This window comes from Gavia stellata, chromosome 1 (genome assembly GCF_030936135.1).
Source record: "Gavia stellata isolate bGavSte3 chromosome 1, bGavSte3.hap2, whole genome shotgun sequence".
Taxonomy (NCBI): domain Eukaryota; kingdom Metazoa; phylum Chordata; class Aves; order Gaviiformes; family Gaviidae; genus Gavia; species Gavia stellata.
The window spans coordinates 30,786,329-30,808,627 of record NC_082594.1 but is presented as its reverse complement, the minus strand read 5'-3'; the positions used below and the strand labels follow the sequence as shown (position 1 = coordinate 30,808,627).

Sequence of the window (22,299 nt, the reverse complement as noted above, 5' to 3'; positions counted from 1 at the left end):
CCGCAGGAGGAAGAGTGGGGCATGTCATGCCCAAATGAAGATCGAATCCGTTTTCAGAATGCTTTGCAAAATGTTTGTGAGTTGATAAATTAGCACTTCTGCCTTCTGCAGGGGTACTACAAAGTAATGTTACCTAAGTTCACATGCCTTTAACATAATAAACTAAAGTCAGGAAGCCATTAATGCTGGTCCTAAAGTACATGCCTGTTCACTTTACAGGGCTCAGCAAAGGAGCAGATGGGATTAACAATGAAGGGATATCTAGTAGCCAGCAACATCTCATGAGAATACAGAAGATCCTGAGGTGACAGAAGGCAGGAATACTCCTGGGCAGTCAATCTTAATCCTGCCAAACAGGCTAACATAACCAGTCTCTTGTCTCCCTAGGGCATTTTGGATTTTATTTTTTTTTTCACCAGTCCTCAAACAACAAGAGTTATTTTCCTACTTATAGTTACTGCCTGTAAATTTGTCTGGTTTTATGGTTTAACTCCTATCTCCCAATCATAGAATTTCTACAATTTTGAGTTTCAGAAGCCCCAGAAAACATGGTAACAGTACTAACAATAATCTGAAGTAAGGTCTTGCTCCTGAGTAAAGGAGGTAAATTCAGCAAATCAGGCATAGATTAAATTGCATTAGTTTATGTAAAAAGTAAATGCACAAAAAGGAGTACTAATCTCAAAAGGGATATTTTTCTACCTGCACCAACTAGACTGTGCTCTTCAGATAGCTACAGAAGTCGCAGAGCCATTATAGAGACTATTAGACACTGCTCACATTATCATTACAAGCATAGGGAACTTTTCATGTATCTTAACTTCTGCAACTAACTTCGCAATTGCATGATGTGCCCATGAATTGAAAATTAACGAGTCCTAAAGTTAGAGCTGGTATCTGAAGAGTTCAATTTAAGAGAAGAACTGAAGACATAGTTCTGCTAGGCTGCAGAACTACAGACACCCTGGATGGCCTGGAAAAGATAATTATTGTTTGTCTTCAAATTGCTTGTTGAAGTGCTTCTGAGGCACTCAGAAGCAGCCAGTAGCAGAAAAAGCTAGAACCCAAAGGGTCAAAATACCTGATCAGGGTGCAAAAAAATATCAAATGGTCTAGATCAATCAGTTACAGAAAGTGTTAACAGTTTTGATGACTCTTTTCAATGCAGAATCCAGACTGAGCAATTACAGAGATGAAATACAGTAACCAAGCTGAAAGTAAGGATCCACCACCCCCTCCAAAGACTGATATATGAGAAAGTAAAAAGGAGAGCCAGAGAACTGTTTAGACTCTAATCACAAGTAATTGCATGTCAATTTACATGTCAGTGTGACAAAATTACATCAGTGTCAATCAATATATTAGGCAAAACCAGAGCAGTCATCTTGATGTTGCTAAAGAAAATTCTTGGTATTGAGAAACTCTTCAAAGACTTTCAATTAAGGGAAGCTGTACTGAAAAAGTAGCAGGAAAACTCATTTTCCAGATAACCTATGCTCATGACAACGGGAACTGAGGAACAATGACAACGTACTTACTAAGCTAACAGCACAGTACGTATACTCTTCAAACTTTAGCATACTTACATCATCACCAGAGAAATACTGATCTATGATTTCAAATGCTAGTTTATAAATGTCTTCATTCTCATGCTGTTGCAAGGCTTCGATTTTCTCTAACCCTGAATAAAAGAAAATGGAGAAGAGTTTTATAAGTTTAAACTGGAGATACTGACTACTTTGAAAAAACTAAGAAAAATAATGAAACATTACTACTGAAACATACTAGAAATAACGTAGTTCAGTTTGCAATTATCTACACAGTAGCTATCTTTGTCTCTACGAGGAAAGACCAGTAGTTTGTGAACCTTTGCATACCATGGAATATCCCATTTTATGAACAAAGGATAATGGAATCTCCTCTCTTTTTAGATAAAAATATCTATTTAATTGTTTTTAAGACTTCTCTGTCTACTACATAGCTTTTGTTTTAGTCATTGTGCTTTCTGTATATCACTAAAAGCAAGTGGCTACATTTCTGTGTTGCATACAAGTTTAAAACAACAAGGCAACAAAGCCTCACACCAAAAGCAGCTTAAAACACTAGTCACATTTCCAAACTAGATACGGAATAATACAAGGGAAAAACTTTCAGTGTAGTATGTTCTTCAACATCCCTTTACTGCTATCTTACTATAATACATAATTAGCATGTGTTAAAACTTGGATTGCAGTATACAAAAGACTCATCATCCTGCTTTGGTCATAATGAAATTATGATCCTAGCAACTGCTTCCACGACAATGAACTAAAGCAAGAATTGTGTATTTTACCATACAACAAAGTATATGCAATAATCAAATGAAAAGAAGTACAATTCTCACTTAAAAATAGCTAAGCTACAGAAAGCTCCTTCACCAATTGCCTCCCAAATGACAATCTCTAAACAAAACTAAATAGAAAAAAAGTCATTTCTCTGATTAGAAAAGTCTCACTTGCTTATTCAAATAGTCCATGGTAAAAAAATGCTGTAGTAAATATCAACAGCAGCAAGGGGAAGACAGAATAATATCCAGCAAATTTAATTTTTTTAAAAGCCTAATTACCTCCACACTCTTCTATAATTTCAGCTATTGTGCTAGCCTCATCACCAGCCATTATCAGGATGTTTTTCAGACCATCCAGCACCACCTGTACCACTTGAGAATCCTTTACTGAGAGTAGATTGCAGAACGGTGGGATTACATTTTGCTGTACGAGGTATTCAACCTAAATAATGAAGAAAAAAAAAAGTGCTTTCAACATTGTGCTTCTTACAAATGGCTGCATGTGAAACGTTTTTGTGACAATTTGAAATCCCACTACACATACCTGATCTTTTCTCCCACTTATTGTCAAATTGCTAATTGCCCAAGCAGCTTCCTTTTGTGTTCCAAAGTCCCCCTGAAAAGTAAAATTAATACCTCATTAAAATCAGCATGGAAACATCTGTCAAGCTTATTATTAAAAATCACAGACTCCTTGTGTCAGATTTATAAAAAGAGGATGACAACTTGCATAGCTGATAGTTTGACTGACCTTGGCCAGCTGGTGTATGATCATAGGGATTAGTCCAGCATCTATTACAGCCTGAACTTGTTGCTGGTTTCCTGCTGTGATATTGGAAAGGAACCAAACTGCTTCCTACAATTGGACAAAACAAAAAAGCAGAACACTTAAAAACTAGTTAACAGATTAAAAAAACAAATAACCAAACTAAAGAAAACAACTTCAAAACCTAAAATCGTACCATGACCAATCACTAAACAGAACCTCCAGGTTTCCTCCCCAATAGCACTTCTAGCACACAAACTTTTATTGCACTGTGAAAGCCAAACATGCAGGGGATCAATGTAAAATTGGTATGATTAATTTACGGGGCCAGATTATTACTTTCACAAGGAGTGTCTCCATACATTGGGAGCGATACTGACTTAAACCTTATATCCACTTTGCACTGCTGGAGTCACAGTCATGTTTTAAACTTTCAATCAGTTTTGCAAAGAAAATTGGAAAACTGGTAAAACCTCATATAAAAAAGGACTTATCCTGTAATCCTACTACTAACAGCTCAGTAGTAGCTTTCTGTGCTGATACAAGGAATATCAACTGCAGCTCCCAGTTTCTTCCTGAAACATGAAGTGGAGCTCACAAAGCTCATTCAAGTATCAGACAAGACTCTCAGGCCTGAGACTTTACTCAGCAGTTATCTCTTTCAGGTACTTCATCGACATAGCTAACATCTATCCAATGGCAGTTACAAATTGCTGGTTACAAAGGGGGATACTTGTCAAAACAATCCAGAACATCTTAAAAAGGCTCCAATCTTAAGTAAAAGACAGATGTGGCAAGCAGCCAATTATGAAGTACCGCAGGAAAAAAAAAACGGATTCCATTTTTTAGGGATGTGTATCTTGCTTTTATTTGTATTTGCCCATCACAACATACACTTAAAACAAAACTCAAAGCATTTCTGGACTCCCCTTATACAAAAGTAAATCCTCTCTTGGCATTCAAAAAGAGCTCTTCATCATTCTTTTGTGAGAGCTAGAAGGGCAGGCAGAAACAAATCACAGTAGTTTGAACTGTTAGAGATAACTTCTTCAGAGCTCTTGACTGTTGACAGGGCCTGAAGAAACAGATTCCTCACAAACAGATTTCCCCTCAATGGTACACGAAGTGGGGGAATCATGTAAGCTAAACAAAAAACCTCCTCCTCAGCCAGCCCCATTTTTGCAGTGGAAGATGGTACAATGATTAAAAAAAATGCAAATAACATTAAATACAGCTCTGGAAAAGAGGGCACTGATCACTTTCTTTCATCTAACTCCTCCTATTCCATCCAGTCTTTGCAGCAGCAAAGTTACCTCTACCAAAAGGAAGGCAAGGAAATGCAAGGACAGCAGTACTCCCTACTTCCTTGAAGGTGAAGAGGGACAAGAGAACAAATTCCACTATGAAAAGGTGGAATGGAAAAACTAGATCAGTCTTACTCAACTCACTGGATTCAACCAAAAGTAAAACTCTTTAGTTATGAAAAACTGTAACGCAAGTTAGCCAGTTACTCACTTTGCAAATGAAAAAAAAGTATCACACTCCAAAGCCAAAAACATCAGTCCTCCCAAAAAGCACTAGGCATCAACACCAGTGCATGGATCTTCACTATGGCTGTTTGGCTTTAGCCCTAATTAAGCACCAGCCTCAAAGGCTGCATCTTTATACAAAATTGCTCAGATGCCGGAAATAACATCTGTAAGAAATTCTTCTGCAATATTCTACAGACTACTGTTTTATTTCTTAAAGAAAAAGATTAAGTTAGGAAGAAACAAATCATACCTTGTTTATCTTCTCTTTTGGATGCGTCAGGAGATTTGGGAAATAAGACAAAACATCACAATTGAGAACAACTTGTGTTTGTTCATCAGTACCAGTTACTATGTTGCCTACTGCTCTCAGTGCTGCTGTCTGAATATCCAAAGTGGGAAGGAAAAAAAATTGCATGTTAAAGACATTGCTGTTACTTATACTAAAACAAAGATCATTTTAAGACGTCTCTTTATAAAAACATTTTGCAAAATACAATTTAGCACTTTATCCTCTGAGCTACATCCTAAAAATGGGTACTGTTTCATCAAAACAGAAACACACAGTATACCATTTTACTGAACAGGTGCACTGCAGCTCAACTCAAAAAGTGTAAAGATTAGAAATTAAAAGAATATTAAAACAGTAGAAGAGTTAATTCATCATGTATCTGATCTGAATTACAATTACATTAACTGTTTCTAGGCTTTGACTATGTCTGCCAAGGTTGCTTACTTCTCCATTCAGCTCTCCACAACAGAATTAAAAAACCCATGACTACTTTTCTTCTTATTGACTCCCAGTTGACTTTTAGAAATGGACTTTATATCTTTATGTATTGGTTAGTAAATGCTTTACAAGTGACAATACTGGAGAGTGAACTAGTCTGACAAATTTCAAGACAGCCAAGGCTCATCCAAAGTACAAACTAAACAAACACGACACATGCACAAATATATAAAAAACCTCCCAGTTACGATGGTTGGTTTATAAAAATCAAGCACACATTAACTAACTTCTAGTTTCCCTTTGTCTTTGAAATTAATCAAATAAGCTTAGCTAACCTACCTTTTGTAGTTAAATCAGAAATTTACTTTACTAAAAGGACTCAGCATCTGCAAATATTTTAACATTCAAAAGGTCCCAAAATATTGACCTCCATGAGCTATTCAGACAGAATATGCACAACCATGTATGCAGCAACAGAAAAGAGCACATATGACTTGAATTCTGGAAAATGTAAAATCTGTTGTCATTAAATATTTTAGGACTACAAAAAGAAGGCACCCCTGGTAACCACACAATGGAAGTTAATGTTTAACCTGTCACTCTACTTAAAACTGTATTAGAACTGTTTTGTTTGAGTTTTCTTTCATTTTAATAATCTTTTTTCCCCAGTGTAGGTTAACATTGTTTTTCAGTTTTACCTGCAACAAATGTAGCTATAAATGCTCATCTTAGTACTCCACTAATAAATACTCTAAGGCACATTTTTTAGAAAATAGCTTACAAAGGACTATTCAATAGCAACTGAACCAGACTTACTTGAACTTTAACCTCCTGATGACTCAGAAGGGGAACTAGAAAAGGTACAACTCCCGAATCAATCACCATTTGTATCTGTTCATTTCCACCATCTGTTAAGTAGGACAAAGCCCAAACAGTGTCCACAAGAATCTACAAATTGGAAAGAACATGGTTTACACATTGAACAGTAAAACCCATATAATGGAGGCTTAATTTAGTGATCAACATTTCACATGTCTGAGGGGAAAAAAAAAAAGCATGCAATTTAGTTACAGGAAAAACTCAAACATTATGAAGAGACCTAATTAGTAAAATATTAGATTATTATGTACAACTATGAAAACTGGGGCCATTTGTTACGTAATTATAATTTCTGTATGTCCTCTCTCAAAATTTTTTTAATTAAATACCACATTTTGGTGCATAAAGTGACAGCATACATCATCTCACAAAGGTAAACTGTTGGGTTCGATTTGCATTTCAAAGATAGACAACCAGCTCAGATGGGTATTCGTGCTAGTAACTTTCTGAAGAAAATACCAACCCAGCCTCCTAGCATTACTATAATTTGTTAGCTGTGCTATCTTTTGATTACAGAATACGCAAGTTCCCTTAGTTTCTAATCCATCTATCTACCTTATCTATTTAATCCATCTATTTACCTTAGCATTTCTGATCCATAGTGCAGTTCTGAAGTGACACTGCAAACTATTCTGGATGTATGCCTTTTTCTGCCTTCATACTAAGATTAAAATGCCCAGCAAAGGAAAGGAATTCTTATACCAACTAAAGGACTAGCAACTATTGTAAGGTGGCAACTGTTCAAGCAAAGCAAAAACCCACAGAGAAATTAATATCATGCAGGGTAATCTTAGTATTTTAAAGAAAATAAAGACTAAGTCACTGATGACTTGCATAAGGAGGATTTGAGAGCCCTCAGAAAAAGAAAGGTACAAAAGTTACAGCCATTGAAAGGTAGTATCTGAAGCAGAAACAAAGTCGTCAGAAAGAGGGATATCGCATCACTTAGAGATGATGTTAGGAACTGCAGGAAGAGAAACTGGACCTCACTGAGGACATGATTTGTTGAGGTACCTAGATACTTTTAAAACAGAGACACATTTAAAATTTCCAGCTCTTAAGATAGCTAAATACTACTGTACTGAAACGTAGGAAGGACTTTAAAGTCCTGACCCACAGGCTGCTTCCACCCAGCTCCAGGGACCAGACAGTACAGACCTAATGGTTTCTTGACACAGCCTGCTGCTGCCCTCACCTGCTAATGCCACAGGGACAGCAGAATGTGCTGCAGTGGAGACAGTATCACAGCAGAAGCAGTGAGAGATGGTGCCTCACCAGTTTGCTGCCCCACAGCCCTGTCAGTGACGAGAGCAGCAGCCACCAGAAGCGCTCACAGGACTATTGGCTGACCTACCTGCATCACTGACTCATCTCCAAAGATAGGTTTGCTGCTCCAGTATAGAGAGGCTGGGACCAGACTGGTACCTCCAAACTAGCACCTGACTCTCAGGATCAAAAAGACGGGCACCCTAATTGAGATCAGTCAAAACCTGGCATCACATAGTCTCATAACTACTTCAAGAAGCTCTCACACAATCATTGCTTGCAAAAGCTTTCAAATTTGGCAAGAAAAAAGAGCCTATAGGTTAGAAGTATGTTTGGTTTTGCTATGAATCTCCATTCAGGTTTGTCCAAATTAGAAATTGGAAAAGTCACCATGTGCTGTCTCCCACTCACATTACACTGGGAAAACCCTGGCAAAATCCCAAATTAAACTGTTTGCAAATATTTTGTGGAGCCAAGCCCACTTCACCATTAAAAGAGCAGCAGAAACACCACTACCACAGCGTGGAAGTAATGAGACAGTTCCACCAGTCTTATGCTCTATTCCCAGACCCACCATGAGGGTTCAACTCCTGCTTCCCTAAACTGAAGGATCACTACAGGGAGCAAGAGTCAAAGACATTACAAAGTCCTGACAGGAGGAGAAGAGCAGCTCAGTATCCCTTAGTTACACAGACCTTTGTTCCTGAAGTCCCAATATAAGACTTCAGGAAGTAAGTCCACCCCTTTAAGACGTTACTCAGAAAATAAATGTAAACCCATGGATCAGGAATATGGGAAGTACTGAAGGTTTAGTATTAAAAACCTGAAGAAAGTTGTCAAAGGTGCCACAAAACAATAGTTTATTGCTGTTTATTTAAGTATCTTTTTGTATGTGGTTTCCTTAGTTAAACAGGTTGCAAAGTCAGGCACCCAACAGGTTACAAAAGTCAGATTTACCCATATGATCACAATACTTGATTGGACTGATATGTAGAATTATATACATCTTTTTCTACACAAGCATTATATATCATCTATGCAAAATTATAAATTGGGGCAGAATTAAAGTGAACCTGACGGTAAAACTGGCATTTTAAATTTCTAGTGCTCAATTCCACAAGGCAGGATTTTTAAATGTAGTTTCTAATGTAAAGGATAAAAAAACCTTTTGGAAAAGATATTTCAGAAATGGTGTTTGCACTTTCTTTTTCATGCTCTGAATGACTACAGTTGTATTAGTCTTCATATTTAATTGTGTATTTACTACTTAATTATACATAAATTAATACACAAAACCAAGTTTGACACTTAAACACAATCTTGCAGCATTTTCTCTCTAGAGGAAACAAAGAATCTAAATATCTAAAACTTTAGAAATTACTTACGTTTATATCTGTATGGTAAATGAGAACACATAATGCTGGCAAAATCTGAAAAGAAGTTCATCAGTCATTACGGTAGAATAAAAATCGGCTGTACAGTCACAAATCCAAGTACTGCAGTCACAAAGCTTAGCTTGAGACTGCATTAGCATATTGCATTCACACACTTCCCAGCAGCTGACCATTCCCTCAAAGTACGTATAAAAATATATATATTGTATTTAAAATTTGTAAAAATACAAGACAGTACTATATGTCAAAGACACACAGAGAGCACACTATATTTTGAAAGAAAACAAGCAAACAACACAGATAAGACATCTCCCTGCTATTCTGAAAGCTTTGTTACCACACAATATAATAAAAATCATTAGCCTAATATCAATATATAAAACCCTCTTGGATTAAAGTAAAATTTTCTTTTTGTATTCAGGTATGGAGAAACTATAAAATTGAGCCATGATAAGATTGCTTAGGACAGTGTTTTTTATTTGGTAAGGTATTACTTGTAAAAGTTTCCCCGTTCTCTGCTTCATTTTTAAAATGTCATTGAAGTTTAGTTGCTAACAATATTATACTTCACATGGCTTCAAAAACTGTATCTACACTTCAGAATTTATCTTAACATAAAGAACTTTACGCACATTACAGCTATAGTTCTAGTCACATAGCATCACTTTACTAGCTGTGCCTACTCTATAAACACCGCATTTGCTCTATTCACCAGTTTAAAAGGATTTTCAGATGCTTCTCTTCTCAAGTGGGGACTTGACATTACATGTTCACAGCTAGTCAAAGCACAAACTACACTATGTTCACTAGTTTACTCCCACTTCCTCTTCCTGAAAATAATTACATTTGAATACTTCTATATACAGAATCACATTCATAGCCTTTTTTTAAAAAAACATGAAATGCTGAGTATGTTAACACTTTCTAGTGTGCTAATTTTTTGTTGTGCCCATTTTAATATATGGCTCGTCAGTCTTTAGTCTTACTCAGTTTCAGATGTTACAAATACCTTTATTACAGTCTTAGTAAAAAGCATCAAATTGGTCAAATTACTTCATTTAACAACTGGTAAGTGGCACAAGATACTGGCAAAAAACATGCATAAATTCATAATATGACAATGTTCAACATTTGGCCTCTAGCCCAGAGTATAAAAAATTATCTGTCTCGTAATTCTTTATTTACCTCCTGAACTGTCTCCATAGGCGGTGGGGGGTCCTTATTCCTGCAGAGATTTACAATGACCCATGTGACGTTCCGAAGGAAGGTGATGGGAATGGAGGGATTGATGAAGGACAGAAGAGGTTTGACAACTCCCAGTGATATGACATAATCTCTACACTGAGGACCATCACCTACAGAAATGAAAATTGTTGTAAAAGAAATTACATTAAAAATGGAAAATCTTGAAATGTATGCAATGACATGTTGGGATACTGAAATTCTATGTTTCCTCACCAATAGTCTGCTACTGAAAGGTTGTGTTCAATTAAATATACATCCATACAGATATGTATGTATATTTTACGAGACACAAAATTTATCCTGTTAGTATTTTGTGCAGCAAGTGATACTATTATTTAGAAAAAAATAAGATGTGCGTATGTAATTCTGGCCACGTGAAAAATTATATTAAGCCACAGAATTTAGAGGAAACATAGTCTCATATGATAATGCTGATGTTCAAAAAGTCAAATTCTAAAATGAAACGCTCCCTGAATTCAAATCATTACAATAACAACAAGAGTTACCTATAATATTTCCGAGAGCCCAGACAGCTTGCTCACAAACATTCTGGTGTGGTGAATGAAGTAGTCTCAAGAAGAGGGGTACTGCATCTACAGAAAGATCGGATTTGTTTTTACTGGAACGTGGTATATGCACAATACTTTCATTGATTAATACAAAACACTTTCGCTACCATGCCTTATACTAAGATACATGTTTCTATTTTGAAGAACATACAAAACCTCAGTTAAACATTTCTATGCATATTTGGAGATGGGAAAAAATAGACTTGAGAACAAGCAACTATTAAACAACAGTGCTCCCCACATTTAAACATTTCCCCATATTCCTCAAAGTGATATGCAAGAGCCTCAAGTATGTAGGTGCTAGGTTTAATGTCCTGGTAATTCAGATTTTCCAGTTATCCAAGAGCACAATACATACCTAGCAGAATGACATGCCTACTCACGCAAACGTGCTTCAGATCTTGACTTTAAGAAAACAGCTTCCTCCCAAGAGGTGGCTATAGTTAGTTTCCATATGCAGTAAAGATTTACATCCATCTGCCAGTTCTAAGACACATTTTAATTTGCTCTTATATAACGCATGCAACATACCAGATTAAGGAAGTGGTACTGATTTTAGGTATCAGTCTCTGATGAATTAAACAAATTTATAGCGCTAAGAAACCATCCCCCTACTATTCCCATGCACTACTTCCCTTCAGATAATCCATACTGTTTGGAAGACTGTAATTCTTGCAGCAATTTTTTAAATCTATATATGATCATACTCATCCCATAGTCTTTCTGAGCAAAGTAAAATAGAACAATTTATATACTGTTGAAGGAAAGAGTATTTTTTCCCGTAGAAATAGCTTCAGAAATTTTAAAAAACTGCAATACAATTTGTGAGCAAATGTGAATCAATATTCTGTTGATACTTGTGATAATGAGCCAAAAACCCCTGATGTATTTTCCTGAAAAATACAGAGTGATGAAGAATAAAGACAACCTAAAATTCCTTCCCCGCCCTAGATGAGCAATTGCCTACAACTGACAAGTTAGGAGGGACAGCAACACATGGTTGCTTAAGAACACTCTCGCTGTTTTTGTAACAATCATTCCACTTCCATTAGCTCAAGTGGAATATTCTAGCTTCTTTCTCAGTGATTACTGAGATTACACTTCAGCCGTATGTGTATTCAACATATTTCAGAGAGGAGGGTCAAGTATGTACTTTATATTAGATTGCAATCCTGGTATGCTTTCAAAAGCACAAATGAAATTATTTCCTATCAGCACTCAGGCAGGAGGACAGTCTGAGAAAGTGCGAGTTGCAGGTTATCTGATCTACTGCTCTCAAAAAATTAATTACTTCTGCTCCAAATTGGCTCCTGTCAAGATCTATTCTGTTTTGCTGGGCCTTCCAACTGCCATCTGTGCCTCTTGATTGCAGGAGGCTGCCTTCTTTTGTATTTAGGCTGCACCAGCCTCTTCTGTAGCTGCAAGGGCCTATTGCTTTGTTTCCTCAAATCATCCCTTATCGAAAGGGTGTAGAGTTGGGAGGCTGTTTTCCCTTAGTCATCTCCCAACCAAAGCAGCAAGACTTTCAGACTAAACTTCCATTTTCTCTTCAGGAGTAAAGCTTGGAAAATGCTTTTTGCTTCTTTAAAGTAATTTTATCACATTTTCTCCTTTTCAAGCATTAGCTAAACAGATTTTGGGAGACACATATCCCAGCCTGAACTCCTAGTAATTGTTCAGGCAACAGCAATGCTTTTGGCTGTGCTGTATGTATTTTCATCCTAATTTTCATTTTTACTTTAAGATTTTTTCCAGATTTTTTTCTGCAAAGCTAATACTATAAACAGCCTTTTCATTAGATTAATTCATTCAAATATGATAACACTGTGGGACTTGAAAAAGGAAGAAAACAATGACTAACCAATGAACAAGTTGGGAAGGATGAAAAAACTTGGGAATAGATTTTCAAAGATATTTAGACACTAGAAAAGCAATCTAAAAAGAGAGGTGCCCAAATCACGTCACGATTTTTTGAAACAAATTCAAGATGTTTATTTTTTTTTAAAAGGCTTTTGATTTTTATCCAAAGCTCATTTCGATAAGCATTCTTATTCTGTTGATCCAATATCTTATCTATGTAGAATCTAACTATTAGTGAGATATTTTATTAGCTATTAAAACATACAGAACAGCATTTCATTTGAAAGGCAGGTTCCTATACTTTAAAAAAAGAAATCAACTAAGTCACCATTTTCCCCATACAAAAACACTGAATATGAATAAGCCAAGACAATTTATTATATAATTGCTTATCGATAGTCTCCTGTTTAACGACAGAATGTTGTATTTAGCATAAAGGTGACTGTTTTAAGATAAACATGCTGATACATAAAAGCTATATATATAATCCTGAAAAATTTTAATAATTTATCTTTAATTAACATCAGAGTTTATTTCCTATCTCTTTTCATAATGGAAGTCTTACTGGCTGGTTAAGCAAGAAACGAAGACAGCACCACAAACATTGTATGTATAGGAGATACTAATCATATGGTGAAAGAAAGGTTGGTAATTTTCTTAACTCTGTATTTAAATGGGCAACCTTACATAACTATATGTATTTAACAACTTTAATAAGATTTATGAACATGCCTTTGAGGCAGAATGAATTATTTCCTAACATAAGTTCTAGCCATAGGGGAATTAACAGTACATGATTTCAGAAATCAACCCAAGAATTAGAAAGGACTAACGTTTTTTGTCATACTCATTATAACATCTGTCATTCTCTATCTTCTTTACAGGAAAATCAGGTCTGGGATCCTTAATATTAATCATACTGACAAACAGATAAATGTTTAAGAGCAATCGTAGAAATTCTTTGAGAAAGAGGACAGACATGCATTTATTATTTCTATGGTTTTGATAACAAATGGCATTTGTTATCCAAATACCCCCTTTTCCCTTTTACCCGTAATATCTACCACCCCCAAGAAAACCAAACTGTAGTACTTACTAGACTGTACAACAGCTTGAGTCTGTGCAGAAGTGCCTGATGCTATGTTAGTCAATGCCCATGCAGCTTCAAATTGTAATGAAGGACTGTAATGACATAATTTTATAGTAATAAGTTGAAACATGATCTGCAGATTATTTTGTGGTTCATTTCAGCATTACTAGCTGTATCCACTCTGAGACATTCTACATTTAAGCAGTGCCACTGGGCTAAAAGTTTTTTTTAAATACCTCCTCACATCCAGCTGATCCAAACACCGTTCATGTTTAGTGAAGTAAGTGCAACTGTCTTGCTGCCATTCGTAGTTCTCAATAAATTAACCATGTCTAACCATAACTAATAAAAACTTGGCCCTTCTAACATTACATCCCAGATCAAGTGTAAGCTGGTATACTGGGAGGAAGACATTTTTCTGCTCCATCACAGACTGGGGAAAGATCTAGCATCAGTATCAAAAGACAGCATCACACCTATATTAAAAGTGACATATTATATGCAGATAAAATTAATTATAAGTATTATGAAAGCTGGAGGAACATCTCTTCCAAGGTGTCTGTCAACTGTTGTCTATGCCAACAGCAGTTTAGTAAAACAGTTTGCATGAAAACTGTTGTTCAAGCGAATTCTAAAGGTTGAGTTCTAAAAGCTATAAAAGTTTACAGCGTATGGTGATTAGCATAACAGTAAGCTGTCTGGCTTTGGGAGGAGCAGAGAATATTTACTGTTAGATGACTATTTTTCATTCCCATGCTTTTCTGGGTTTTTATCAATTATGTTTTATATATAGCCATAGCACCTACTTCCTTTAAGCTTTTTTTTGTGCATTAGTTTTGAAAGCATTTTAAGGTTTCATTGGGGATGGGATTGGAAAACAATTAGATAGGAGGGCCTAAGATGTGGAAATAAGGATTCAGTGGATGAGGGAAAGGCTGTGGATTTCGTCTGCCTAGACTTTAGTAAAGCCTTTGACACCGTTCCCCACAGCATTCTCCTGGAGAAACTGACGGCTCATGGCTTGGATGGGTGCACACTTCACTGGGCAAAAAAACGGCTGGATGGCCGGGCCCAAAGGGTTGTGGTGAATGGAGTTCAATCCAGTTGGTGGCCGGTCACAAGTGGTGTTCCCCATGGCTCAGTGTTGGGGCTGGTCTTGTTTAATATCTTTATCAATGATCTGAATGAGGGGATTGAGTGCTCCCTCAGCAAGTTTGCAGATAATACTAAGTTGGATGGGAGTGTTGATCTGCTCAAGGGTAGGAAGGCTCTGCAGAGGGATCTGGACAGGCTGGATCGATGGGCCGAGGCCAACTGTATGAGGTTCAACAAGGCCAAGTGCCGGGTCCTGCACTTGGGTCACAACAACCCCATGCAACACTACAGGCTTGGGGACGAGTGGCTGGAAAGCTGCCCTGCAGAAAAGGACCTGGGGGTGTTGATCGACAGCCGGCTGAGTGTGGTCAAGAAGGCCAACAGCATCCTGGCCTGTATCAGAAATGGTGTGGCCAGCAGGAGTAGGGAAGTGATCGTGCCCCTGTACTTGGCACTGCTGAGGCTGCACCTCGAATCCTGTGTTCGGTTTTGGGCCCCTCACTACAAGAAGGACATTGAGGTGCTGGAGCGTGTCCAAAGGAGGGCAATGAAGCTGGTGAGGGGTCTGGAGCACAAGTCTTATGAGGAGCGGCTGAGGGAACTGGAGTTGTTCAGCCTGGAGAAGAGGAGGCTGAGGGGAGACCTTATCGCTCTCTACAACTGCCTGAAAGAAAGCCGTAGCAAGGTGGGTGTTGGTCTCTTCTCCCAAGTGAGTAGCTACAGGACAAGAAGAAATGGCCTCAAGTTGTGCCAAGGATGTTTAGATTGGATATTAGGAAAAATTTCTTCATGGAAAGGGTTGTCAGGCATTGGAACAGGCTGCCCAGGGAGGTCGTTGAGTCACCATTCCTGGAGGTATTTAAAAGATGTGTGGATGAAGCGCTTAGCGACATAATTTAGTGGTGGACTTGGCAGTGTTAGGTTAATGGTTGGATTTGATGATCTTAAAGGTCTTTTCCAACCTGAACGATTCTATGATTCTACAGTTCTATTTGTAAACACAAAAGTACCTGTCAGCAGCTATCTATAAACCTTTACATTCTAGGATCAAATGCATTAAAATTCTAGTTCTAGGTCAGTTCTTCTTTTCTTCCTCTTGTGATAAGCTTTCAGTTATAACATGAACAGCAGCTTTAACAATCTGATATATAAATTCTTTCCAGAATTTACCTCTACTAAATATTATATAGCAATCACAATTAAAAGGACTGCTTAAGAAAATCTTGAGTTTTATTTCAAAAGGCTTATTTATTTACAAAGGTAAATCATACAAAAACTAGACAGAAAACTCAAATTAAAAGAATTTTCACAGCATTGAACCATCTACTTTTAGAGCAGGCAGGCATTCATGACCCATTTTAAAATGCTATCCTGATTTGAACATTATTGCCAGCTGCCTTCTAAGCAACTTTTGTTAAACAAGCTAGAAACAAAGCTACTCAAGCTTCATGTTTTTGCAACCACCAAATTATAACCAAAATGCCAATTCGCATTTTTGAAGTTTCTAGCCCTCATGGCTGCAGAAATAACCCTGAAAATGGAAATACTGTAAATATACTTATGGCTGCCTGAGACCAAAGATAGGCTAAAACATTTACCTCAAATGTGTTAATCCCCATCTATCTGAATAAAGGGCTCACAGATTGTGGACTATGGCATTTTTCTTACATGTCACTAAATTCTTGCAACTACATGCTCAATGTTCTCTACCTCCTTTACTGAAGCTCTTGTTTTCCAACAAAGAATCGTAACAGAAAGCATGCGCACTGTATTGTACCATCACATGAGGGAGCAGCACAGAGCCAGAAGGAAACCCACCTTGCCGTGAGAACGAAAGAAGCTAGAAACTTAAGCTAATAACGTTAACGAAAAAGACGACAAGAGTATTCTGGCAAAGAGAAGAGCCCTGTTCACAACCCGGCATCTTCTCTGCGTTCACACAAATATGCACAGGAAGTCTGAGACAGGTTTCTAAAAACAGTTAACAAAAAAGTCTGGACTACTCAAAACCAATAAGAAATTTAGTAAGGTTTCCTCCATTAGCTGGATATGCTCATGCAAGCTCTAACAAATAAAATGAAATTTCAGTGGCGGAATAAATACTCCTGGAGAATCTATGGTTTATCATCATGGAATGTGATCCACGGTGTCAGATTATATGGTATTATGAATCCTCAGTTTCATGTGAAAAAATGAGATTTTTTTTGGACACAGATTTTCAGTAAAGGTGAACATTTTTAAAAGTATACTTACTTATCATCCCTTTCTAGGCATTTTACCAGAATTGGTAAAATTCCTGATTTTATTAAGTCATCAATAGGTGGATTTCTGTCACTGGATAGGAGTTTTCTGTGAAATTAAATGTAAAGGTAAAATAAGTAACTTTTGTCATGAAAAATGGGTAGGAAATATATTTCTGTGCCTTTAACTTTTTTTACCTTGCAGCTTGGACAGCACTCAGTTGGATCACTGGGTTGTCACTTGTGGCGTTCTGAAAAAAAAAAAAAACAGTAAAAACTAAAAATGCACAGAACACGCACTTCTAATAAAAAAATAGTTAAATGTAACATACCTGCAGTATAGCTTCTAGTGTTACGTTTTGCTTGAAAAGAAGAAAAAAGTTTTAGTAATTTTGTTGCTAAATTATATTCTTTTTAAACATTTAATACAATCAAACTGATATTAACAGTGTAACAGTTCATAATTTTGCTTTCAAATAGCTGCAAGACTTCCAGTGTTAAAATAAAAACAGAATACATTGTTTTGAGACACCACCAAAGTTTTAAAAGTAATTCCAGAATGAAGGAACTTACTGCTTTGAAGTCAGCATCAACATCAGAATCTTCTAAACTTTCTTCTTGGGGAACATTTCTTTTTTTCAAAAGATGTTCATCTCTTTTGTTCTGTAAAGGAGTGATGAAAAATAAAGACATTTAATGCTTATTAGTACAGGGTGACAATATAATATATAAATATAAAAGTTTAGATAAGATTGTGGGTTTTTTTAAAGGCATTTGTACTTGCAAATAGAATTTGCAGTATTTCAGCTGTAAAAATCTAGCAGCTTGCTAATCACAGACAGAACTATGTAAATCCATGACATTTGAATGAATTAAAACTTACAGTTTGGGGATCAATTTTCTAACAGACATTTACAATACACATTGATCTGCATGATATTAACATTTAGCCACACATAACAGAAATTAATTTTCCAATGTAAGATTAGTTTTCAGCTAAACCTACTTCAAAGTTCCCTGGTTGCATGTATTTTCATCTTGTGTGTAAAGTAGCACGGTCCATGTACGCTGACACTTGTAATATTTCCCACTCACACTGTTATCCTAATTTCTTACTTAAAACAAAGCACCCTCCAGCCTTAGCTCCTTTAAGGAATTACTGAACAAAAAAAATTACCTTTTCAGTGGTGAAGTATGCATTTAACATTTCTACCTTGCTTAATTAGAATAATTGAACACCTAAAGCCCTAATTTAAAAAGGAATAAAATCATCGATTGTAACTGTATCCAAATGCACTTTTTTACAAATTTGCTATGTCTTAAAAGTGTGAAGCGGTCTTTTCTAAATTTTAGACTTTACCATTTGTTTGGTATGTCTAGAGGTACAATCAAAGATAAAAAGGGCAATGGAAGATGATGATGCAGCATGTATATCTGAACACCTTTTTGTGTTTTTTCTTTTAAATAAGGACATTAAGATTTCAATCTCTAATGAAGCAAAACATTGAAAAGGTGTAATAAATACTCTAACACCTAAACCAAATCTATTATACTAGCACAGAAAGGCAGACTTTTCAGTTTCCAAACAATTCTCTGATAACCAAACAGTACCGACTATAGAGATTGTATTATATCATGCTTTGCTTGTAATATACAAAAAAGCCTCTAAACAGAATAATGTTTTGAAGGAGTCCCCAATATTTTATTTCATTGCATGTTAGAAAAAACAGCAACCACAGGTCCAAAATTTCTGTGACTTGCTTATTTTTTAGACATCTTAAAAAGAATTTAAAACAACTTCTCCAGCCTCAGTTTGAAACGCTTGCAAGCAATATATTAGGATTTTTTTTCAGATAAGAGAATGCTAAAACAATAAATAAGCACCAGAATTAAATAGCCCTTTAATGCAGAAGACAACATTCCACAAATACCATAGTTTAATTTTTGTCAAGTCTAAGTACAGAAACAAAATCCCCAAAGAGCGCACAAGATCACCTAGATTAGCTATGGCAGCCTCTCCAGAGCTCCACAGTAACGGCAGCATAGTCGGAGCACATCCATACAGACAAGCACTAAAGGTATTTTGTTGTCAAGTATTTTTGGAGAGAAGGAAGATGGAATGAACAGGCAGTTAAGTGCTGAGAAAATAGTGTTATGCAGACAAACTGCATCAGGCAGGTACACACTGCATCAGGCAGGTACACACTGAAGGATGCATTCACCATAAAGACGTACAATATATTTCTCTCATTTTTCCACACTACATACTTGGCACTGCCATTTTAAGCAAAGAGCAAGCATCATTCAATGCCAGTCAATCTGGCTTTGCACATTTTCCTTTCTTTTCCTACTGTTCGTCTAAACCGTAGCCTATGCTTTGGCAACTGCAGGGACCAGACCCAATTTCCAGAGTCCCTCTCCATGTGCAGGTCAGCTTTCTTCAGTGCACAGCTACTACACACCTCTCCCCATGGAGGAAGGGCCTCCTTCCTGCCTCAGATGAATGGCTCCTACAGGATGGTAAAACAAGGCAATCCTAGGAGAAGGGATTGAAGCTGGAAGAATGTCCTGATGTCTTCAGTCCTGCTGTACTCTTCCCATCCAGAGGTATCAACACAGTTCATGGTGGTGAGTTCACACATGCGTGAATGTACAAGGAGACTTACTTAGTTATGAGGGTGGCAGACACTGGCCCAGCAGACATTTCCTGTCTACAGAAAAGGTGCAGCCTGAAAGAACTGGGGTCTTAGTACAGAACTGTCGCCAGCTGTCTGCTGGAGCAAGTTAAATGATTCATATAAATCATTTACTCGGAAGGATACAGCTTACTTGTCATTAGCAGCAAACTACTGTGGTGCAAGGCAGGGTTTTCTGATTCTGTTCCTCCTAAAAGTATTTGGTTGGATTTTCTACATTTCATGCTCAGAAAATTCAGGGAAACAGCTTTGCAGGGTTTTTCTAGAATATGTTTGATGCAAGAATTGTTATCCACACTGATTCACCCGGTGATAGCTACTTGTTTTTCAAACAAATGGTTTGGTATCAGTGGCGCTCAACTACGTGTCTTGCAAGATCTTGCAATAAAGACAGGTGATCTTTACTTTTAAACTTCTGTAAAAAAGCCTTTTAGATGCAGGCCTCTTGCAGGCCACCTTTGATTCAAAAGATGATGAAATACCTAGAATAGTCAAGAATTTAGCAAACAAACAAACAATTTTTATTGAACTTACTGAAAAGAAAATTCTAGTTAGGAAATGTCACATTATTTCATTTGTTATTTTCAGGTTTCTTCTGTCAGTAAAAAAAGATAAAGCTTTTTAAGAGCTCAAACAGTAGACTCTCCTATTTAGGTGTTTCACACCACTGTATTAGTAGATTCCCCCACCACTGAAATCTCTGACCATAAGGAACTGTCCCCATATGTGGGGAGAGAAAGTGATACACCACCATTCCACATTACTCCCCACAAAAGCACCTACGCAGGCACAGAATGGATGCACCTCAGACAGCTTTGACTGACATCCCTCCAAAATGCAGAGGGTATGCAAGAACCCTTTAAAGTTGTATTACTTCACTCCTATTGTAAGTGGAAACTTAAATAAGGCCAAAGTCTTCTCAATTGTGTTGACATTAAATAGATGGCATCCACTTGGAACGAAGATCCCATTAAAATGGAAAGAATATTAGATATTCACATACATGTGGGCTGCATCTATCATGCACATTACTTCCACCCTCAATACTTTTCCTCCCAAAAAGACATTAACCAGAAACAGTTGAAAACACAACATGCATTTTCTAGCTTGAAAGATCTAGAAGATTTTGGATGCAAAAAGCAATGTGGTACTGAATGTGTATCCCTCTATAGATGTATGTGTCTCTTCAACATATACATCATTCTGAGTGATCAGTGTTTGTCAGGGTTGTGCCTCTACTAGAGCGTAACATAAGGGCTATGGTATCCAGTTACTCCAGAAAGCAAGAACAAAGAAGTATCTTGAGAACCTCTCTCAAACATCCTGAAATACCAGGATGGCAGCGGCTGGAATACAGCAGTGAATCATAGAATGGTTTGGGTTGGAAGGGATCTTTAAAGGTCATCTAGTCCAACCCCCCAATACAATACAGAGAATATAACTGGAACAAAGCAAGAATCCCACTGTGGGTGATAGAACAGCATCCTCACAGAATGGCAGGAATGAGCTGCACAGCCTTCAGCAGACAACCAGCTGGAAAATGACCTTCCACAAACACCAGGCAGTAAGTCCAGAGCATGCCAGTGGACAAAGCACTGGATTATTCCATGCCACTTCACCCAAAGGACTTCAGAAAGACTACCTGCCTGTAACCATTACTTGATACACACTTCATGTTTATTCACATGTGCACTTCTATACAAGTACTGTTAGCTGAAATAACTTGCTTGAGTCTTATTTAGAGGGGCATGCACAAATTCTCTCTGCTTGTGGCCACAGAATAGGTGATGTACACTTTTTTTTAAGTTCTTCCAATTCCCTAGAAATCTTTCAGGGACTTGGACAAAGAGGAAAGGAGGGCAGGTTGTAAATGAACACACAGTTACAGAAGAACAGTAACAGAACAGTAACTTGTCTCTCTCCTTCAAGCAATTGTCCATGCGTACACTGATGCAGAAGGTATCTCCAAATATACTCCTCTCAAAAACTCCATTTACCTGGAGGAGAGTCCCATGAATCCCTAGATGAACAGACACTGAAGGACTGTTCTCCTAATGGCAGCAGCATGCTGCAAGGTGAAATAAAACAGAGCTCCAACTAACTGCTCTGCAGCTATCAGGAATGGAGATATCCTACTGGGAGGCCACTGATGGTGAAGATGGTAACAAAGGAACAACGTTTCACATTCTGGCCCATCAAACATATACAATCTAGGTTTAAATTCCACTGTGGGACAGGGTCTCTTGACAAGAGCAAAACTGGATCAGGCTAATTAGAAATCTTAGCGTGGTAAGACTAAGTAACACTGAAAAGCCTTCCATTTGTAGCTGCATAGAATCATAGAATCGTTTAGGTTGGAAAAGACCTTTAAGATCATCAAGTCCAACCATTAACCTAACACTGCCAAATCCACCACTAAATTATGTCGCTAAGCGCTTCATCCACACGTCTTTTAAATACCTCCAGGAATGGCGACTCAACGACCTCCCTGGGCAGCCTGTTCCAATGCCTGACAACCCTTTCCATGAAGAAATTTTTCCTAATATCCAATCTAAACATCCTTGGCACAACTTGAGGCCATTTCCTCTTGTCCTGTCACTCATCACTTGGGAGA

The 22,299-nt window shown here is 37.3% G+C and overlaps 1 protein-coding gene across 2 annotated transcripts in view; it reads right to left on the bottom strand.

Annotated features, from left to right (window-relative positions):
• KPNA3 (karyopherin subunit alpha 3) overlaps window positions 1-22,299 on the bottom strand; it is a 53,698-nt gene that overhangs the window by 3,613 nt on the left and 27,786 nt on the right. For both annotated transcript variants that reach the window (XR_009484250.1, XM_059823208.1), the window contains exons 3-16: window positions 17,563-17,652; window positions 17,322-17,351; window positions 17,188-17,240; window positions 17,003-17,098; window positions 13,661-13,746; window positions 10,642-10,728; window positions 10,076-10,245; window positions 8,882-8,926; window positions 6,168-6,299; window positions 4,875-5,003; window positions 3,078-3,182; window positions 2,871-2,942; window positions 2,606-2,768; window positions 1,587-1,681 (exon numbers count right to left, since the gene is read on the bottom strand). Coding sequence is in view for 1 of the 2 variants with exons in the window: in XM_059823208.1 (XP_059679191.1) it covers window positions 1,587-1,681; window positions 2,606-2,768; window positions 2,871-2,942; window positions 3,078-3,182; window positions 4,875-5,003; window positions 6,168-6,299; window positions 8,882-8,926; window positions 10,076-10,245; window positions 10,642-10,728; window positions 13,661-13,746; window positions 17,003-17,098; window positions 17,188-17,240; window positions 17,322-17,351; window positions 17,563-17,652 (1,353 nt within the window). In the remaining variant the exon portion in view is untranslated. The remainder of the gene's footprint in view (window positions 1-1,586; window positions 1,682-2,605; window positions 2,769-2,870; window positions 2,943-3,077; window positions 3,183-4,874; window positions 5,004-6,167; window positions 6,300-8,881; window positions 8,927-10,075; window positions 10,246-10,641; window positions 10,729-13,660; window positions 13,747-17,002; window positions 17,099-17,187; window positions 17,241-17,321; window positions 17,352-17,562; window positions 17,653-22,299) is intronic.